Source organism: Henckelia pumila, chromosome 2, assembly GCF_033568475.1.
Source record: "Henckelia pumila isolate YLH828 chromosome 2, ASM3356847v2, whole genome shotgun sequence".
Lineage (NCBI taxonomy): Eukaryota > Viridiplantae > Streptophyta > Magnoliopsida > Lamiales > Gesneriaceae > Henckelia > Henckelia pumila.
Genome location: NC_133121.1, coordinates 167451762 through 167466875, shown reverse-complemented (window position 1 = coordinate 167466875; position 15114 = coordinate 167451762). Strand labels below are relative to the sequence as shown.

At 34.3% G+C, this 15114-nt stretch overlaps 1 protein-coding gene across 1 annotated transcript; it reads right to left on the bottom strand.

Annotated features, from left to right (window-relative positions):
* Positions 1-7618: 7618 nt before the first annotated feature.
* Positions 7619-9391, bottom strand: LOC140878904 (uncharacterized). Its single transcript, XM_073282529.1, has one exon. It carries the CDS (start codon positions 9389-9391, stop codon positions 7619-7621), a length of 1773 nt encoding a protein of 590 aa, XP_073138630.1.
* Positions 9392-15114: the final 5723 nt, after the last annotated feature.

Genomic DNA, 15114 nt, shown 5'->3' with positions numbered 1-15114 from the left:
CAGCAATTGAACTCTACCTTTTAAAATTATAATTGGATGATTTTATTCGAAACTATAATTTATAAATTGGGCTCCATGTTCCTACTAAAGAAAATAGTTTTCTCGTTTTCACTAGAGGGTGGTAAAATCGTTAAAATAGTGGGAGAGTAATTCATAAAATTAAACTCGCCTTATTTTATGTCTTAGTAAATTAATTAAACAATCACTGATTATTGTCTGTTATCTTTTCAGTATATCGTTACAATGAATTCGCGTAATCCGCTCTTTTCCATTCTCGAACAAAACAAACCGACTGGCGCAAACTATACGGAATGGTTCCGTAAGTTGAAGATTGTCCTATGCTCGGAAAAAACTTCTACGTGTTAGAAAAATCTCCTCCGAAGGAAGCCCCGACTGATGTGAGTTTGGAAGAGTTGGCCAAACTTGATAAATGGTGGGACCATGATATCAAGGCCAAATGCTACATGCAGGCTTCGATGTCTGATGAACTTCAGAGGCGATTTGAGGATGCAGTGAATGCTGCTGACATTCACAAGACCCTCAAGGAACTTTTTTGAGCTCAGTAGAGATCTGAGAGGTACGCCACTGTCAAAGAGCTGATTACATGCCGCATGCGAGATGGGACTTCGGTCCGTGAGCATGGGGTACACATGATTTGGCTCATTGAAAAATTGGTGACCCTCGAGTTGACATTGGAGCACGAACTGTGTGTGGACTTACTGCTTATTTCTCTTCCTTCATCGTTTGACGGTTTTGTGGTGAACTTTAATATGAACAAGATAGAGGCCACCCTTGAAGTGATGGTCAATATGCTTGTCACTTATGAGGCCACATTCAAGAAGGATAAGTCGGTTCTCTTGGTGCACTACAACAAAAACGCTAAAAGACAAGGGTGAAAAACCGTTGTTAAAGGGGGATTTAAAACCGATGTTAATGGCTATGTTGTTAAAAACACGGTCATAGACAACGGTGAAAAACCGTTGTCTAAGATGTTAAACCACAACGGTGTATAAGCATTGTATTATTGAAAATAAAACGATGTCTTATATCAAAAACGACATCGGTCTTACAACGGTTTTTCACCCTTGTCTTTGATCGTAATAGACAACAGTTTCACAACGTTTTTTAACCGTTGTCTTTTAGTGTGTTTACAACGTTTTAAAACCGTTGTCTTTGATCAACATAAACAACGTTTTTTTAGAAAAAAAAAATCGTTGTGTTTAGTCTAATTAGCCACCAGTTTTTTTTTTATCAAAATTAAAACCATTGTATTTTAGTCTAAATAAACAATCAATTTACAAAAACTAATTGCTCTCATATTTAAAACATCATAAAATGTGCATTAGTTGATCAAAACAACTTACAATTCTTACAAATTGATCATAATCTATCTAGTTTCGAGTAAATTAAGTTCAAAACATCAATTTAGATAAAATTAATGTGCTACAAGCCTTGTATTTCCATTGTCAAATACTTTCTGGAACAAGACATCACAAAAGCATCCACAAGCAATTCCCCCACTAACATCTTTAGCCCCTCTCCATCCAAACCTTTTTTTTCTTTGGACAGACCTACAATATAAAATAGACAAATGCAAAAGTAAGAAACTTAATTATAATATCAACAAAACTATGGAACTAAAGACAGAGTCCAATAACATAAGGATTATGTAAAAATATCTAAACACCCAGAAAGGAAAGATGAGCAAGAAGATTAAGTTGTATCAAAAGGAAAAACATTAGAAATATTTTAGAAGAGGGAGCAGTTTTCGTAAGAGGTTGCAAGTGCTTGCATATATAAGCTCTTCTCTCAGAAAATTTATGGATAAAACGTGAAAAGTACAAGTACTATATGCATCAAAAGCTGCTGCCATGGTTTTTTTGTATCAAGAGAAATTGATGATTCACAATCAAGGGACAATTAATCAATGCTAAAAGATAGTAATATTAACCTGACTCTTATACCAAAACCAAAGAACAGTAAATTACTAGATCGGAAAAAGTTCCAAATTCTAAACCAACAAAAGATCGAATCGGCTTTTTGAATAAGCAACCTTTAAATAGAACCTTTTTCAAGATCCACTCAAATCGGCATTTTTGGATATATCAATGCCCAACTCGATTAAATACCACCAATCATCACTAACAAAGGACCAATAAATAGATTAGAAAGAAATCTAAATCTACATCCAACCATCTATTATATTTTTGGATATACCAATGATCAAACACCGATGGTTAAAAACGCAAAATTATGAAAGCCATATATATACCTAATCATAAATATGATCTTGTATGCATTCAGCCATCTCGGAGCGCACGTCATCAATTTCTTCCATAGTGTACTCTGCTTTCGTGAACTGAAAACACTCACATGAGGTATAGTATTAAAACCAACCATTAATGAATTCCTAAAATGAAATAAATATATATAATATTCAAATTGTTTAAGAGAGAGATCATTGTACTATTGATCGTATTGAATCCCTCCCAATATTTGACACTTGTTCAGTAATATGTTTCATAAATCTCATTACGTAATAACCACATTGTTTCACGTCTGGTTGTCTAGGAGCCTATCATAAAAAAGTAAAATTATTAATGAGAAATATACCAATAAAAGAAAATCAGCTCGGTATAAAATTATATATACATGTCTGTATTACATCCCATTGCACACTTTTTCTTCCTTTTCTTCCCTTATTTGAATTAAACAATCTCAATGCCCTACGTATATAACGTACATTGATCAAAGTTGATGTATGATATGGCTAAGAGAATTCAACAATCACAACTAAATCAAATACTTAAGAAAAAGGAATATGAACTCACATTTCCACCACATATTTCCAATCTTCGTCGTGAATGCGATGACTTAGAGAATCAAGCAAATAGACAGCCTCTTTGTAAGGTTCAATGACAGTAAGAATCCAATGACAACTACACACAATCACATAATTAGTACTGCACAAAATTCAATAAATTTTCAAAAATACAATAGAAAATGGTATTGCACGTAATTCTGGCTTACCCGAGACTACTTGGCACCAAAACCAATTGATTTACCGATGCATCACTCAGTCTATCTGCTAAAACACTCGCTCTCAGATTCAACATTTCAATTTTGCTGGTTTTGTCTTGTGTAGTTTTCTGCAAACATGGAATGCTGTGTGGATTTACAAATATGAACTTATCGTCTTTCTTTTCTTTCACCAACCTTTTGTAAAGATGCCTATTATTTCAAATAAACAAAAATCATTATACTGAATATGATACCAATTAAATTTATACATCTTATACACAAATTACTAAGCTACGAAAAAAATTTAAGTTGCTGAAAGACTTACCACATGTAAGCAACTACACAATTTCCTGAAAGTGGCTCGAAGTGATATAAAGGACTGATGTCGTCAATGTGCAAATTCAACTCATAATCATCTCCAAATATCCCATAATCCAAACGCAGTGGTAAATTCTTGCCATCACGAAGAACATTCTTACAATAACAATACAACACGCGCAATGATCTTGGCACACTTGAAGCCAACGGCTGGTTCTCTCTTACAAAGGTAGTTTTCTTCCTCTGACGCTTTTAATTAATGTAATTGTTAACATGTTAAGTGAAATACTAAAGAATTCATCACAATTTACAAAGAAATATAAGTGCACATGTACCTCGTGTCGCAAGATAATCAAGTGTGTTGGCCAAGCCACATGTGTTCTCACGGCATCACCAACAAGTTCACATTCATGTGGAATTGGAACCGACAAACGTGCTGATTTTTGTAGTGCTTCATCAATGGATACACGCATGCAATTCAATGGTAATGGAACACCATGCAGTAATTTACTAGGTCCATTGACCTCAAAAATTGTTCCACAAGCAACAACATCTGAGCTAGACTCCAATGTCAAAAATACCGGTTTACCCTAAAAAACAAATAACGAGATGAATTAGTGTCACTAACTCTTTATTTCACAAATATTAAGTAATATATATAGCAACAAGTGATTAAATACCTGTAGAGAAACAGATTTGTCCACAACTTGCATCTCGATGTCATCCAAATCCTCATGATTAGGCAAATTGTTGTCGGTTTTCAGAAAGGGTTCATCGAGCTTATGTAACTTCACCGAGCAACTACCTTTCTCACTGTCCAGAGCACCTTTTTTGTACACAAATGCTTCAAGTTTTTGAATACGTGTATCTTGTTTTTTTATTCGTGCATCTTGTTCGGATATTAATTTCTTAGCCTCCGACAACTCTTTCTTTTGCTCAATAACCAAATCTCTGTCAACATCGACATTCTTCCATACTCTACCAACATTAAAATATAATGTTGGAGTGACATGACCTCCAACAGCCCTCACACGCCCACCATGTTCATATGATTCGAGTGCTTTTGTCAAGATATCTTCTTTTGTCCCTATCATGTTCAGTTTACCCTCACGCTTTTGTTGTATGTAATCATCCTGTAATGGAATTGAGAAATAAATAATTATTTTACAAGATTTCATTGAAATTAAACAATAGATTGTGATGTTGAGAAATCTCACTATCTTCTCTACTGTCATTTTCAAATCGCTTCCTTCAAATTTCCCTTCTTTATTGACTCGACCTTTCTTCCAAATAATAGCTCTATTGATCTCATCATCATCAGATAATTCATTTGCCTACAAAAAATAACAATCAAATGATATATACCAACAAAAGTGTGTGCTTTCCAGTGTATTGTAAACTTACAATTTCTTTGGCATAGCGTGCTTATCCCTTACGAGCAAGACGATGGGGGTACAAGTTCTGTTTTCTTCGTTCTTTTTGTTTGTCACTCAGTTTCTAATCAAGTCAAACATTCAACATATAAAATTTATTTATTCCAAAAATTAACAAATGATCAACTTACTTTACAAGTAAAAAGAAACTTACAGTGAAGTCATCGGACATGCGACTAATGACAAAAGAACTCCAATCATCTTGTGCAATACCATATCTAGTCGGGGGTTCATTCAACTCCTCCGGTTTATCAAGCTTGCTCAAGATGAAAGTCTGAGTGAGATAGGTTTTAAATTGACGCCACTTAGTATTTGCCGAACTCAAACATCCCTTCTTCCAGCTTTGGTCAACATCATACGTCAACTATAAAAAAAATAATTGGAAATTTTATAACCATATGAATATTGAAATGCATGAATCATGATAAAGATTTTAATATTCATTTTGAAATAAGAATGTTAAGTGATTTTATATCAGATCAGCGGAGCAACATTAACATATGAAACTATCAGCCTGAAACATTGGTTTCAAAATATCAGTACTTCAAAATAGCAACCAGAATTGGAAATAAATGACAATTTAATCCAAAAAGTAAATAAATGGCAGAAGCAACTAATTTACTTACATTAACAGATTCCCATACCAATTCTTTGACTCCATTTGGAACTTGCTTCCAAGACTTGTAACTTATCTTAACCTTTTCTCGAGCTAGCACCCCAATATAACTTTGCATTTCAGCAGCAAAGTCTCCTACTGGCTATCCAAGTTTATTTAATCTTACTATCTTCCAAATTCCTTGAACCCGTCTCCTAGCAATCTTATCTAGATGTGTACGACCTCTAGGTGTTCTTGTGGTTTCAGTATTTATAGATTCGAACGCCGTATTTTCCTCCAAACTCTTCTCGCTGACGGCATATCCAACTTTCTCTTTACCCTTCCTACTCATTGCGGACAGTTGTAATCTGATTCTGTTGATAAAAAAAGAGAGTTGAAATATCAACAGTCAGCGAGAAATAACAACGTAGATATATACACAACAAATAGAAATAATAACGCAATAAAAATATCATTTTCAAAAACAACAAATACAAATAAAATTGTAAAAAATGGCATCGTAAAAAAACAACAAATATAAAGAGTAATTCAAAATGATATTCAATATTGTTAATAAAACTCTTAATGAAATACGAGATGACATATCAATATGGTGTACAAAATGATCCTCAAAAGAAAAATAACTTTTTCTTTAAATATTGTCGACCCAAGTCCCATCACAGTTCTCGCGAATGCATGACGCTTCCTCATCTGCTAAATCAACATCCATAGAATGCAACCCTCTGCTAAAAGATTGGTTGTGGAGTCCTGCCTCTTCCATTTCAATACCATTTACGTATTCAAAGGACTCCATGCTAGGATTTGCAAGTACAACACATCATGCAGGATCTTTGGGATCTTCAACGTAAAATACTTTCTTTGCTTGGCTGCCCAAGATAAAAGAATCAGATTTGAATCCAACTCTATTGAGATTCACCAACGTAAAACCAAGATAATCTATTTTGATACCATTATTATTCTCCACCCAATTGCATTTAAACATTATAATTTGAAATTGGTGGTAATCTAGTTCCCATATTTCTTCAATAACTCCATAAAAAACCATATCAGACACAACTGGATTTTTATCCTTTGCACTAGCAACTTGCATTGTCTTTGCGACCAAGCTTACTCCAGAGTTTTGAGAAACTCGAATATCATCACGCTCTTTTGTAGCGTAAGTGACCCCATTAATCATGTAACTAGAATACTTTAACACTTGTGTGCTAGGACCACGTGCTATCCATTTCAATCTTTCTGATATTTTATGTGTGGAATGGTCAACTACCCGTGCAACCTATATTTAACAAAAAGAATAAAAAGTTATATTTTTAATGCATCAAGAGTTACAATTATGTCAACATATAGTATTTATATAACTTACGCTATCACGCAACCAGATGATAAAAGTTCGGTTATGCTCATCTTGTAACCACTTCTTCGACCTAGCTTTATTAGGAAATCTTTCATTCAACTCCAACATGTGTTTCCTAAAGAAAATTTTTCTAGTAAATGAAATAGAATGTAATCAAAACGCATAAAGGCATAAGTAGGATATACTACTCGATATAAGGATCAATCTCAACGTCATTTGCCAATACGTAACGATGTGCTTGCTGCAATTCATTGTCACTTATAGAGTGGACCACTGCTCCCGATAAAGGCTTAGTAAGTTCTCCTTCATGATGCGTTGATGGTATCCCAATTGTGTGGATATTAGACAAATAGTCTGAGCAAAATTCGACAGCCTCTTCAGCAATATAACTTTCTGCCATGCACCCTTCAGGCCGATTGCGATTGCGCACATAACTTTTCAAAATATTCATGTGTCTTTCGAATGGGTACATGTGCCTAGGCCATACCGGTCCACACAATTTTATCTCCCTTACAAGATGAACAGTTAAATGAATCATTATATCAAAAAAGGAAGGGGGAAAATATTTTTCAAGCAAACACAATATCATCACAATCTCTTTTTGCAGCTCATCCAATTTTGGGACATCTATTACTTTCTTATATAACTCATTGAAGAAGAAACACAACCGAGTCACAACATCCCTGACATTTTTTGGCAAAATTCCGCGGATGGTCACAGGAAGCAATTGTTGCATTAAAGTGTGATAGTCATGTGACTTAAGGCCAACCAGTTTCAAGTCCTTCATCGACACAAGGTTTTTAAAATTGGATGAGTAGCCTGTGGGGACCCTTATTCCAGCCAAAGAGTTGAAAAAACTTTTTTTTTCATCCTTACTTAGTGTATAACAGGCTGGTGGCAAAAATGTCCTTTCTCTCCCACATTTGGTGCCAATTCAGTCCTCACATTCATTTCCAAAAGGTCCAATCTTGATGCCACCCCATCCTTTGTTTTTCCCGGAACGTCAAGTAATGTGTTGATGAGACTTTCACAAACATTTTTTTCAATGTGCATCACATCAAGAATATGATGAACATGCAAATGTTTCCAATACTCAAGTTCAAAGAATATTGATTTCTTTTTCCAGCATGGTTTTCCATCATCCTTCTTTGACTGAAGCTTTCCAGTAAGTTTTCCGGGTCGATAATTAATTCTTTCAACTCTTTCCAAAACTTCATGGCCACTCAATGGATTTGGTGCTGGATTAAACTCTTGGTTCCCATTGAATGACTTTTTTTGCCTTCGATAAGGATGACTTAAAGGTAGAAACCTTCTATGCCCTGTATATGACATTTTTCTACTATGCTTCAACCTTATTGAGTATGTTTCTTCTGCACAAATAGGACATGCATGATATCCTTTCACAACACAACCCGACATGTTCCCATATGCAGGAAAATCATTGATTGTCCATAGTAAGACAACTTTAAGAGAAAAACTTTCTTCTCGATATGCATCATATGCTTCAACACCTGTATCCCATAAGCATTTTAGGTCATCAATCAGAGGTGCCAAGTACACATCAATATCATTTCCCGGCTGTCTAGGTCCAGATATCAACAAAGTAAGCATCACAAATTTTCTCTTCATACACAACCATGGCGGAAGATTGTATGTGATCATTAAAATTGGCCAACAACTATATGCAGAACTCATCAAACTATGGGGATTGACCCTGTCAGCTGATATAGCCAATCTAAGATTTCTTCTCTCTGATGCAAAGTCTGGCCACTTGCGATCAACTAATTTCCAAGACGGTGCATCAGCTGGATGCCGCAAGTATCCATCACGAATTCTTTCATTAGAGTGCCAAGTTAACTCCTTGGATATCGTCTTATTACGAAACATTCTTTGAAATCTTGGAATAGGTGAAAAATACCACAAGACCTTTGCCGGAACTCCTTCTTTTACTTTACACTTGTTGCCCACCTTCCACCTTGACGTCCCACAAGTAGGGCAATTGATAAAATCTTCATACCCTTTTCGGTATAAGATACAATAATTAGGGCAAACATGAATTCTAACATAATCCATTCCTAATGCACGTAAGCTTTTCTTTGCATCATACAATGACAAAGGCAATTCATTTTCACCTGGAAGCATTTCTCCAAACAAAAGAAGCAGATCAGTGAAACTTTTATCACTCCAACTATATTTTGCCTTGAAGTTAAATAGTTTCACAATTGCAGATAACTTTGTGAATTTAGTGCATCCTGGATATAAAGGTTTCTCAGCATCTTCTAGTAGCTTAGTGAATTGATCTGGATTCTCAGAATAACTATCATATACACCATGTACCATATCTATTGGTTCTTCAGCAAAATCTTTGTGTTCAACTTTCCCAGCTCGATCATCATACTTCATTGAGCTTTTACTCGTATATCTTTCCCCATGCCATATCCATGTATGATATGTCAAATCTATCCCGTTACAGTACAAATGTGCCCTTATAGTTTTGACATTTTTCTTCTTTATATTACCACATTTTGCACAAGGGCAAGGGATTGCATCAGGATCGTCGGCATTTTGCAATGCAAATTTCAAGAAAGACTCTACTCCAATATCATATTCAGTTGATAATCTATGCTTAGACATCCAATCTTTGTCCATTTTAGATATAACCAAGCAACCAAAAATACGACAACACCTACCTTCAAAAAATTTTACATCATACAACAAGATATTAAAACAATCTAAAGTAAAGAATAATAACAAAAAAATAATAATCAATTTATTTATCCGAATTCTTGTAGTGAATAAGTAGTAGCATATATCTCCAATTTTCTTAATTAACATTGATGATAACATGGTAATACTCCAAATAAACTAGGCAAACAGAGAAAAACAGGGCCGGAACAGATTTTTGGACACAAAGCAGAGGACATACATTTCTGTACTTTATAAATAATTATTCGATTTGCATATGTTTACATAGAATGTACAAGAAAAAGAAGGATAAAAAACATAAAATCATCTTGCACATTAAATTAGTGCATCACAAAAAATAATTTCAATTAATATACCTCGTGTAAAGTTCCTACAACTCCGATAAAATTCAAAATGTTCCAGTACTTTACGCTAAATTAAGAACCTGCAATTGCAAATGACATGTTAACATATTGATGAGAAAGTGATATTGGAAATGGAACTACATAAACACTGATGTATAATAACAAACTAATAACAAGAGAATAAAAGAGAAAAACGTCGAGGTACTGTGGGGCAGGAACCTAAATGTTTATTTCACTAATTAAGATTTCTCAAATGAATTTTTTAAATATTATTTCTAAAATAAGCTAAGTAAATTCCATCAAACTAACTGTTTTTTTAAAAATATTTAATCTAAAGTTAATTTTACTTTATATCTTATATTTTAAATAAATTCTTCATTAATGGTAATTAATTTTTAGTATGAGAAATGAATTTTTGCAAAACAACAAAAAATCTAATAAAATTTCATAGAGCCGTCTCAAAATATTCCAAACTGATCCCTCGACCTCTTCTTAAATATTGTAATTTCATTTTTTTATAATGTTATTTACTAATTAATCTCACTAATTAATACCAACTTTCAAAGCTGTAATCAATCAGTTTGAAAGGATCAATTCTAAATCATATTGAGATATCAGTTGGCAAGGTGCAAAAACTTTTCATGGTCCCAAATTTAATATCAAATTCCTTAAAAAATAAAATTATTTTGTGAAATGAAAGATAACCCTAACGAATGATCTAAATTAATAACCAATGATCTAAAAACAAAACGAATATACAATAAAAACTCTTTAAAACAACAACAACAACAACAACAACAACAACAACAACAACAACAACAATAATAATAATAATAATAATAATAATAATAATAATAGAACAACAACTTTTAATAGGAAACGTAAGTCATCTTGTTCTGAATTCAGATAAGTGACTTCGTGGTTTTTCTGAAAAGCCCATAATATTCAAAATATATATATATTAATTTGATTATGGTGTGGATATTTTATATTTGTAAAGTTTCCTTTTCGTGTGGGGGAGGGTGACAGAAAATTTAATGGGTTTGAAAAGTTGATTGAGTGGTGAGGTATGTGAAAGCCTTTCTCATTTATGGTGACGGAAGACCCATTCTCCTATCCTCACTTGGCCTTATAAATTAGCTATATTTAAATATATTTCCAAATTAAATAGCCATAGAACAACGAAAACCATCAAATACACTTAGTATAATAATTAGCTACAAACCAAAAGAGGAGACTGGTGTTCTTTTTTGGGGGAGGGGCGGTTGAAAGAAAGGAAAGGAAAAGAGGAGACTTATTTTATATATATATATATTGGCTGTTGTTGCCGAATCAAGGAGGTTGGGACACATAGAAATGATAGCCCAGCGATTCTCAGAGCTGGCCATGGCACATAGAGGGGAAGTTAAAGCTACTATAACCTCTGTTATTGCTCTACCTCCAGAGGAGCAGAAATAAGGCCATATACTTGGTCACTTGGACAAGGAAAGAAAGTTAAAAATAACTTCTATGCGCCTAAACTCGCGGTCTGCTCTACTTCCTCACGCCTCTCTTAATTTTTTCCTTCTCTTTCTTCTGTTTTCTTTCTCATTACGTAATTTTTATTTTGTACGTCCAAGACCATGTTCTCCCCTCTATTATTTATTCCATACACATTAAATTCTCAATTAATAAAGATTGGTACATCTATTCAATGCCATGTTCTCCCCTCTATTATTTATTCCATACACGCCTACTCAAATCTTTTGTTATCTTTTCCTTTTATTTATTGTTTCCTTATTCTGATTCCTTCTTTTCTTTCTTTATTATTTTCTTTTGTTTGATTACTTTTCTTTTTTATTATTTAAACACACACAAACACATGATATATATATATATATATATATATATAGCTTGAACAGAAGATAAACACGAGCATTCTTTGTGGACTCGTGGTTGAATTCCAGCAAAATGTTTTAATATATATATATCTTGAACAGAAGATAAACACAAACACAAATTTTTGTGTTAGTGGTGTGGTGATCATGAATTCATTTGACGCTCCAAAAAAACCCATAATGGGTGTCGTCCTATAGTTGCCATAAATTTCTCTCATTTCCCAAACACTCAAAGTAGTAGAAGAACTAAACTAGCAAATAGAAACCCATCGGTATTTTCTGCCAATTATCTCCCTCGGACAAAAGAAAAAGTAGCCTTAAAACTGTTATGAATTAAAAATAATGAAGATAAAATCATACAAAAAACAGAATTATACACATAAAAGGAGAAAACCCACCACATCACAAAGCTCCCGAGCATCCATAACGTATGCTTCCTTCTGCCGCTGTCGGATCGGAGAGAATACGCTTCCATCATTGTTTACAAACATACGAGCAGCAAAAGGGAAAAAGATAAGAGACAATCGATCGATGTAGAAAAATAAAGATGTCTGAGAATCGATTTAAGAACAAGGGCAGAAACGTAGAACCGATCTCACCTTAAGCAGCGGCGGGGGAGCTAAAGACGAAGCACTATCGATTTAGGGCTAGACATCAGAGAGTTTTCCCGATCCCCAATAACTTGTAAATATTTGTGGGAAAAAAGAGTCCACGTCATTATGATGTCATTATGACGTTTTAAATATATATATTTTTTTAAAAAAATAAAAAGCCTAAAAGACAACACACAAACACAACGTTTTAAAAAAACCATTGTCTATTTTAAAAAAAAGCGCGCTCATAGACAACGGTTTTAAAACCCGTTGTCATAGAGTCACAACAACATCAGTTTTTATTAAACCGTTGTCTTCAATTTAAAAAAAACGCTCATTAACAACGGTTTTTCTAAAAACCGTTGTTATAGACCAAAATACAACGGTTTTTTATAAAACCGTTGTCTTTAGAGTGATGTGTATTGCCAATTTTGTTGTAGTGGTGGGATCCTCTTCGTCTGCTAAGAAGGGGACAAATGTAAAGGGTAAGAAGTGTTCTGCCCCACCCAAGAAAACATGGCCCAAGAAGAAGAACAAGACAAAGGCTTCAAACGTGGACAAACTTGAAGATGTTTGCCATCACTGCAAGAAACCCGATCACTGGAAGCATAACTGCAAAGAATATCTCGAGCAGTTGCGAACTGCAAAGGGTATGTTTTATATTGAAATAAATGTTTCACTTAATACTACTTCTTGGTATTGGATACCGGATGTGGATCTCACATTTGCAATGATTTGCAGGTGATGTCAAGAAGTCGTAGGCTGAGGATGGGTGAGACCCAGTTGAGGCTCGAAAATGGTTCCAGAGTTGAAGCCAAAGCTGTGGGAGATGTTTGTTTAATTTTGCATAACAATTTTAAGTTATTTTTGAGAGACGTTTTATTTGTGCCAGATTTGGTTAAAAACATTATTTCTGTTTCTATGCTTGATAGAGATGGTTTTTCTTGCAATTTTGTGAATGAGATTTGCAATACTTACAAGAATGAATGTTTGATTGGATGTGGACAACTTGAAAATGATCTATATAACTTGAAATTAAAAGAAGTTCCAGTTAATTATGTTGATAAACCGAAAACAACAATAAAAAGAAAGAACGATAGTCAAAACCCGGAAAATCTTTGGCACGCTAGACTAGGTCATATTTCCTCACGGAGGATGAACAAGTTAGTGGGAGAGGGCATGTTTGATATGTCAGACATAAACTCTCTACCTACTTATGAGTCCTTCTTGAAAGGAAAAATGACTAAGACAACTTTTAAGGGAAAGCATGAGCGTAGTCAAAATCTATTAGATTTGATCCATACAGATGTTTGTGGCCCATTTAGTATTGGTACTAAATCTGGTCACACCTACTTCATTACCTTTACTGATGATTATTCAAGGTATGAGTATTTATATTTAATGAAATATAAATCTGAATCATTTGAAAGGTTCAAAGAATTCAAAAATGAAGTAGAGAATCAGGTAGGAAAAAGTATTAAAGAACTTCGATCTGATCGAGGCGGTGAATACTTGAGTACCGAGTTTTTAGACTATCTGAAAGAAAATGGAATTCTTTCTCAGTGGACTCCTCCTGCCACACTGATAAGTGCATTTTATGCACTTAATTTATATATAATTTGACTTGGATTTTGTGATGTATCGAGTGAATATTATGCGTATATTTTGTTATTTTTGTGAGTTGCAAGGATTTGAAGAAAAATAGCAAGAAGAAGCGGAACGCCGAATTACGGGACAGCAAACTTCAGAAAATTACTGGGAATGTTACAAATATCCAAATCTGATTTTCACTGTTCAAATTGAAGTTTAGGATGCTTCCAAGTTTCTGTCAAAATTTCAGCTCGATCCGACGGCTAAAACTTAAGTTATGATTTTTACAAAAATGCTGCGCAGATGGTAAAATGGAAGAACAAGTAGCGCCCCAGCTCTAGTTTTCCAGCGCTCCAGCGCTCGTAAATTCATGTCTAGAGCGCCCCAGCGCCGTCTTTTGAGCGCTCCAGCGCTAGACGTCCGTCATTAAAAAATAAAATACAAAACTTTAGCGCCCCAGCGCCGAATTATTAGCGCTCCAGTGCTTCGCAGTCTCCAAAAATATGGAAAGTTTTTAATCGAGTTTTAAAAGGGATTTTATGATTTATTTTTTATGGATACGAGGGTTTAGAGAGTATTCAGAGTTTTTGAAGGCTAGAGACGGCTAGAGACCAAGGAAAAGGGAGAAGAAGCATTCTTGACACGAAAACGGATGAAGCGACTACCGGAGACGGAGAAGCATCATCTATCTTCGTTTTTATTTCATTCTTTCTCCTAATTTTTGAATGATGTTCAAGAACATGCTTTGTTTGATTTTTATTTTCATTATGAACTAATTCCTTTGTCTAGAGGGACGACGTAGCTTGACTTGAAACCATGTTTTTGATATTTTGATTGATATATTAGGCCGACATGTGTATTGAATCTTGGAATGTATAAATTCGGAGGTCGGCTATATTGCTCATTACTGTTTTGCTCGGGACTAGCAAAAGTCTAAGTTTGGAGGGATTTGGTAAGTGCATTTTATGCACTTAATTTATATATGATTTGACTTGGATTTTGTGATGAATCGAGTGAATATTATGTGTATTTGTTGTTGTTTTTGTGAGTTGCAAGGATTTGAAGAAAAGTAGCAAGAAGAAGCGGAAAGCCGAATTACGGGACAGAAAACTTCAGAAAATTACTGGGAATTTTACAAATATCCAAATCCAATCTTCACCGTTCAAATTGAATTTTAGGATATTTCCAAGTTTCTGTCAAAATTTCAGCTCGATCCGACGGCTAGAACTTAATTTATGATTTTTACAAAATTGCTGCGCAGA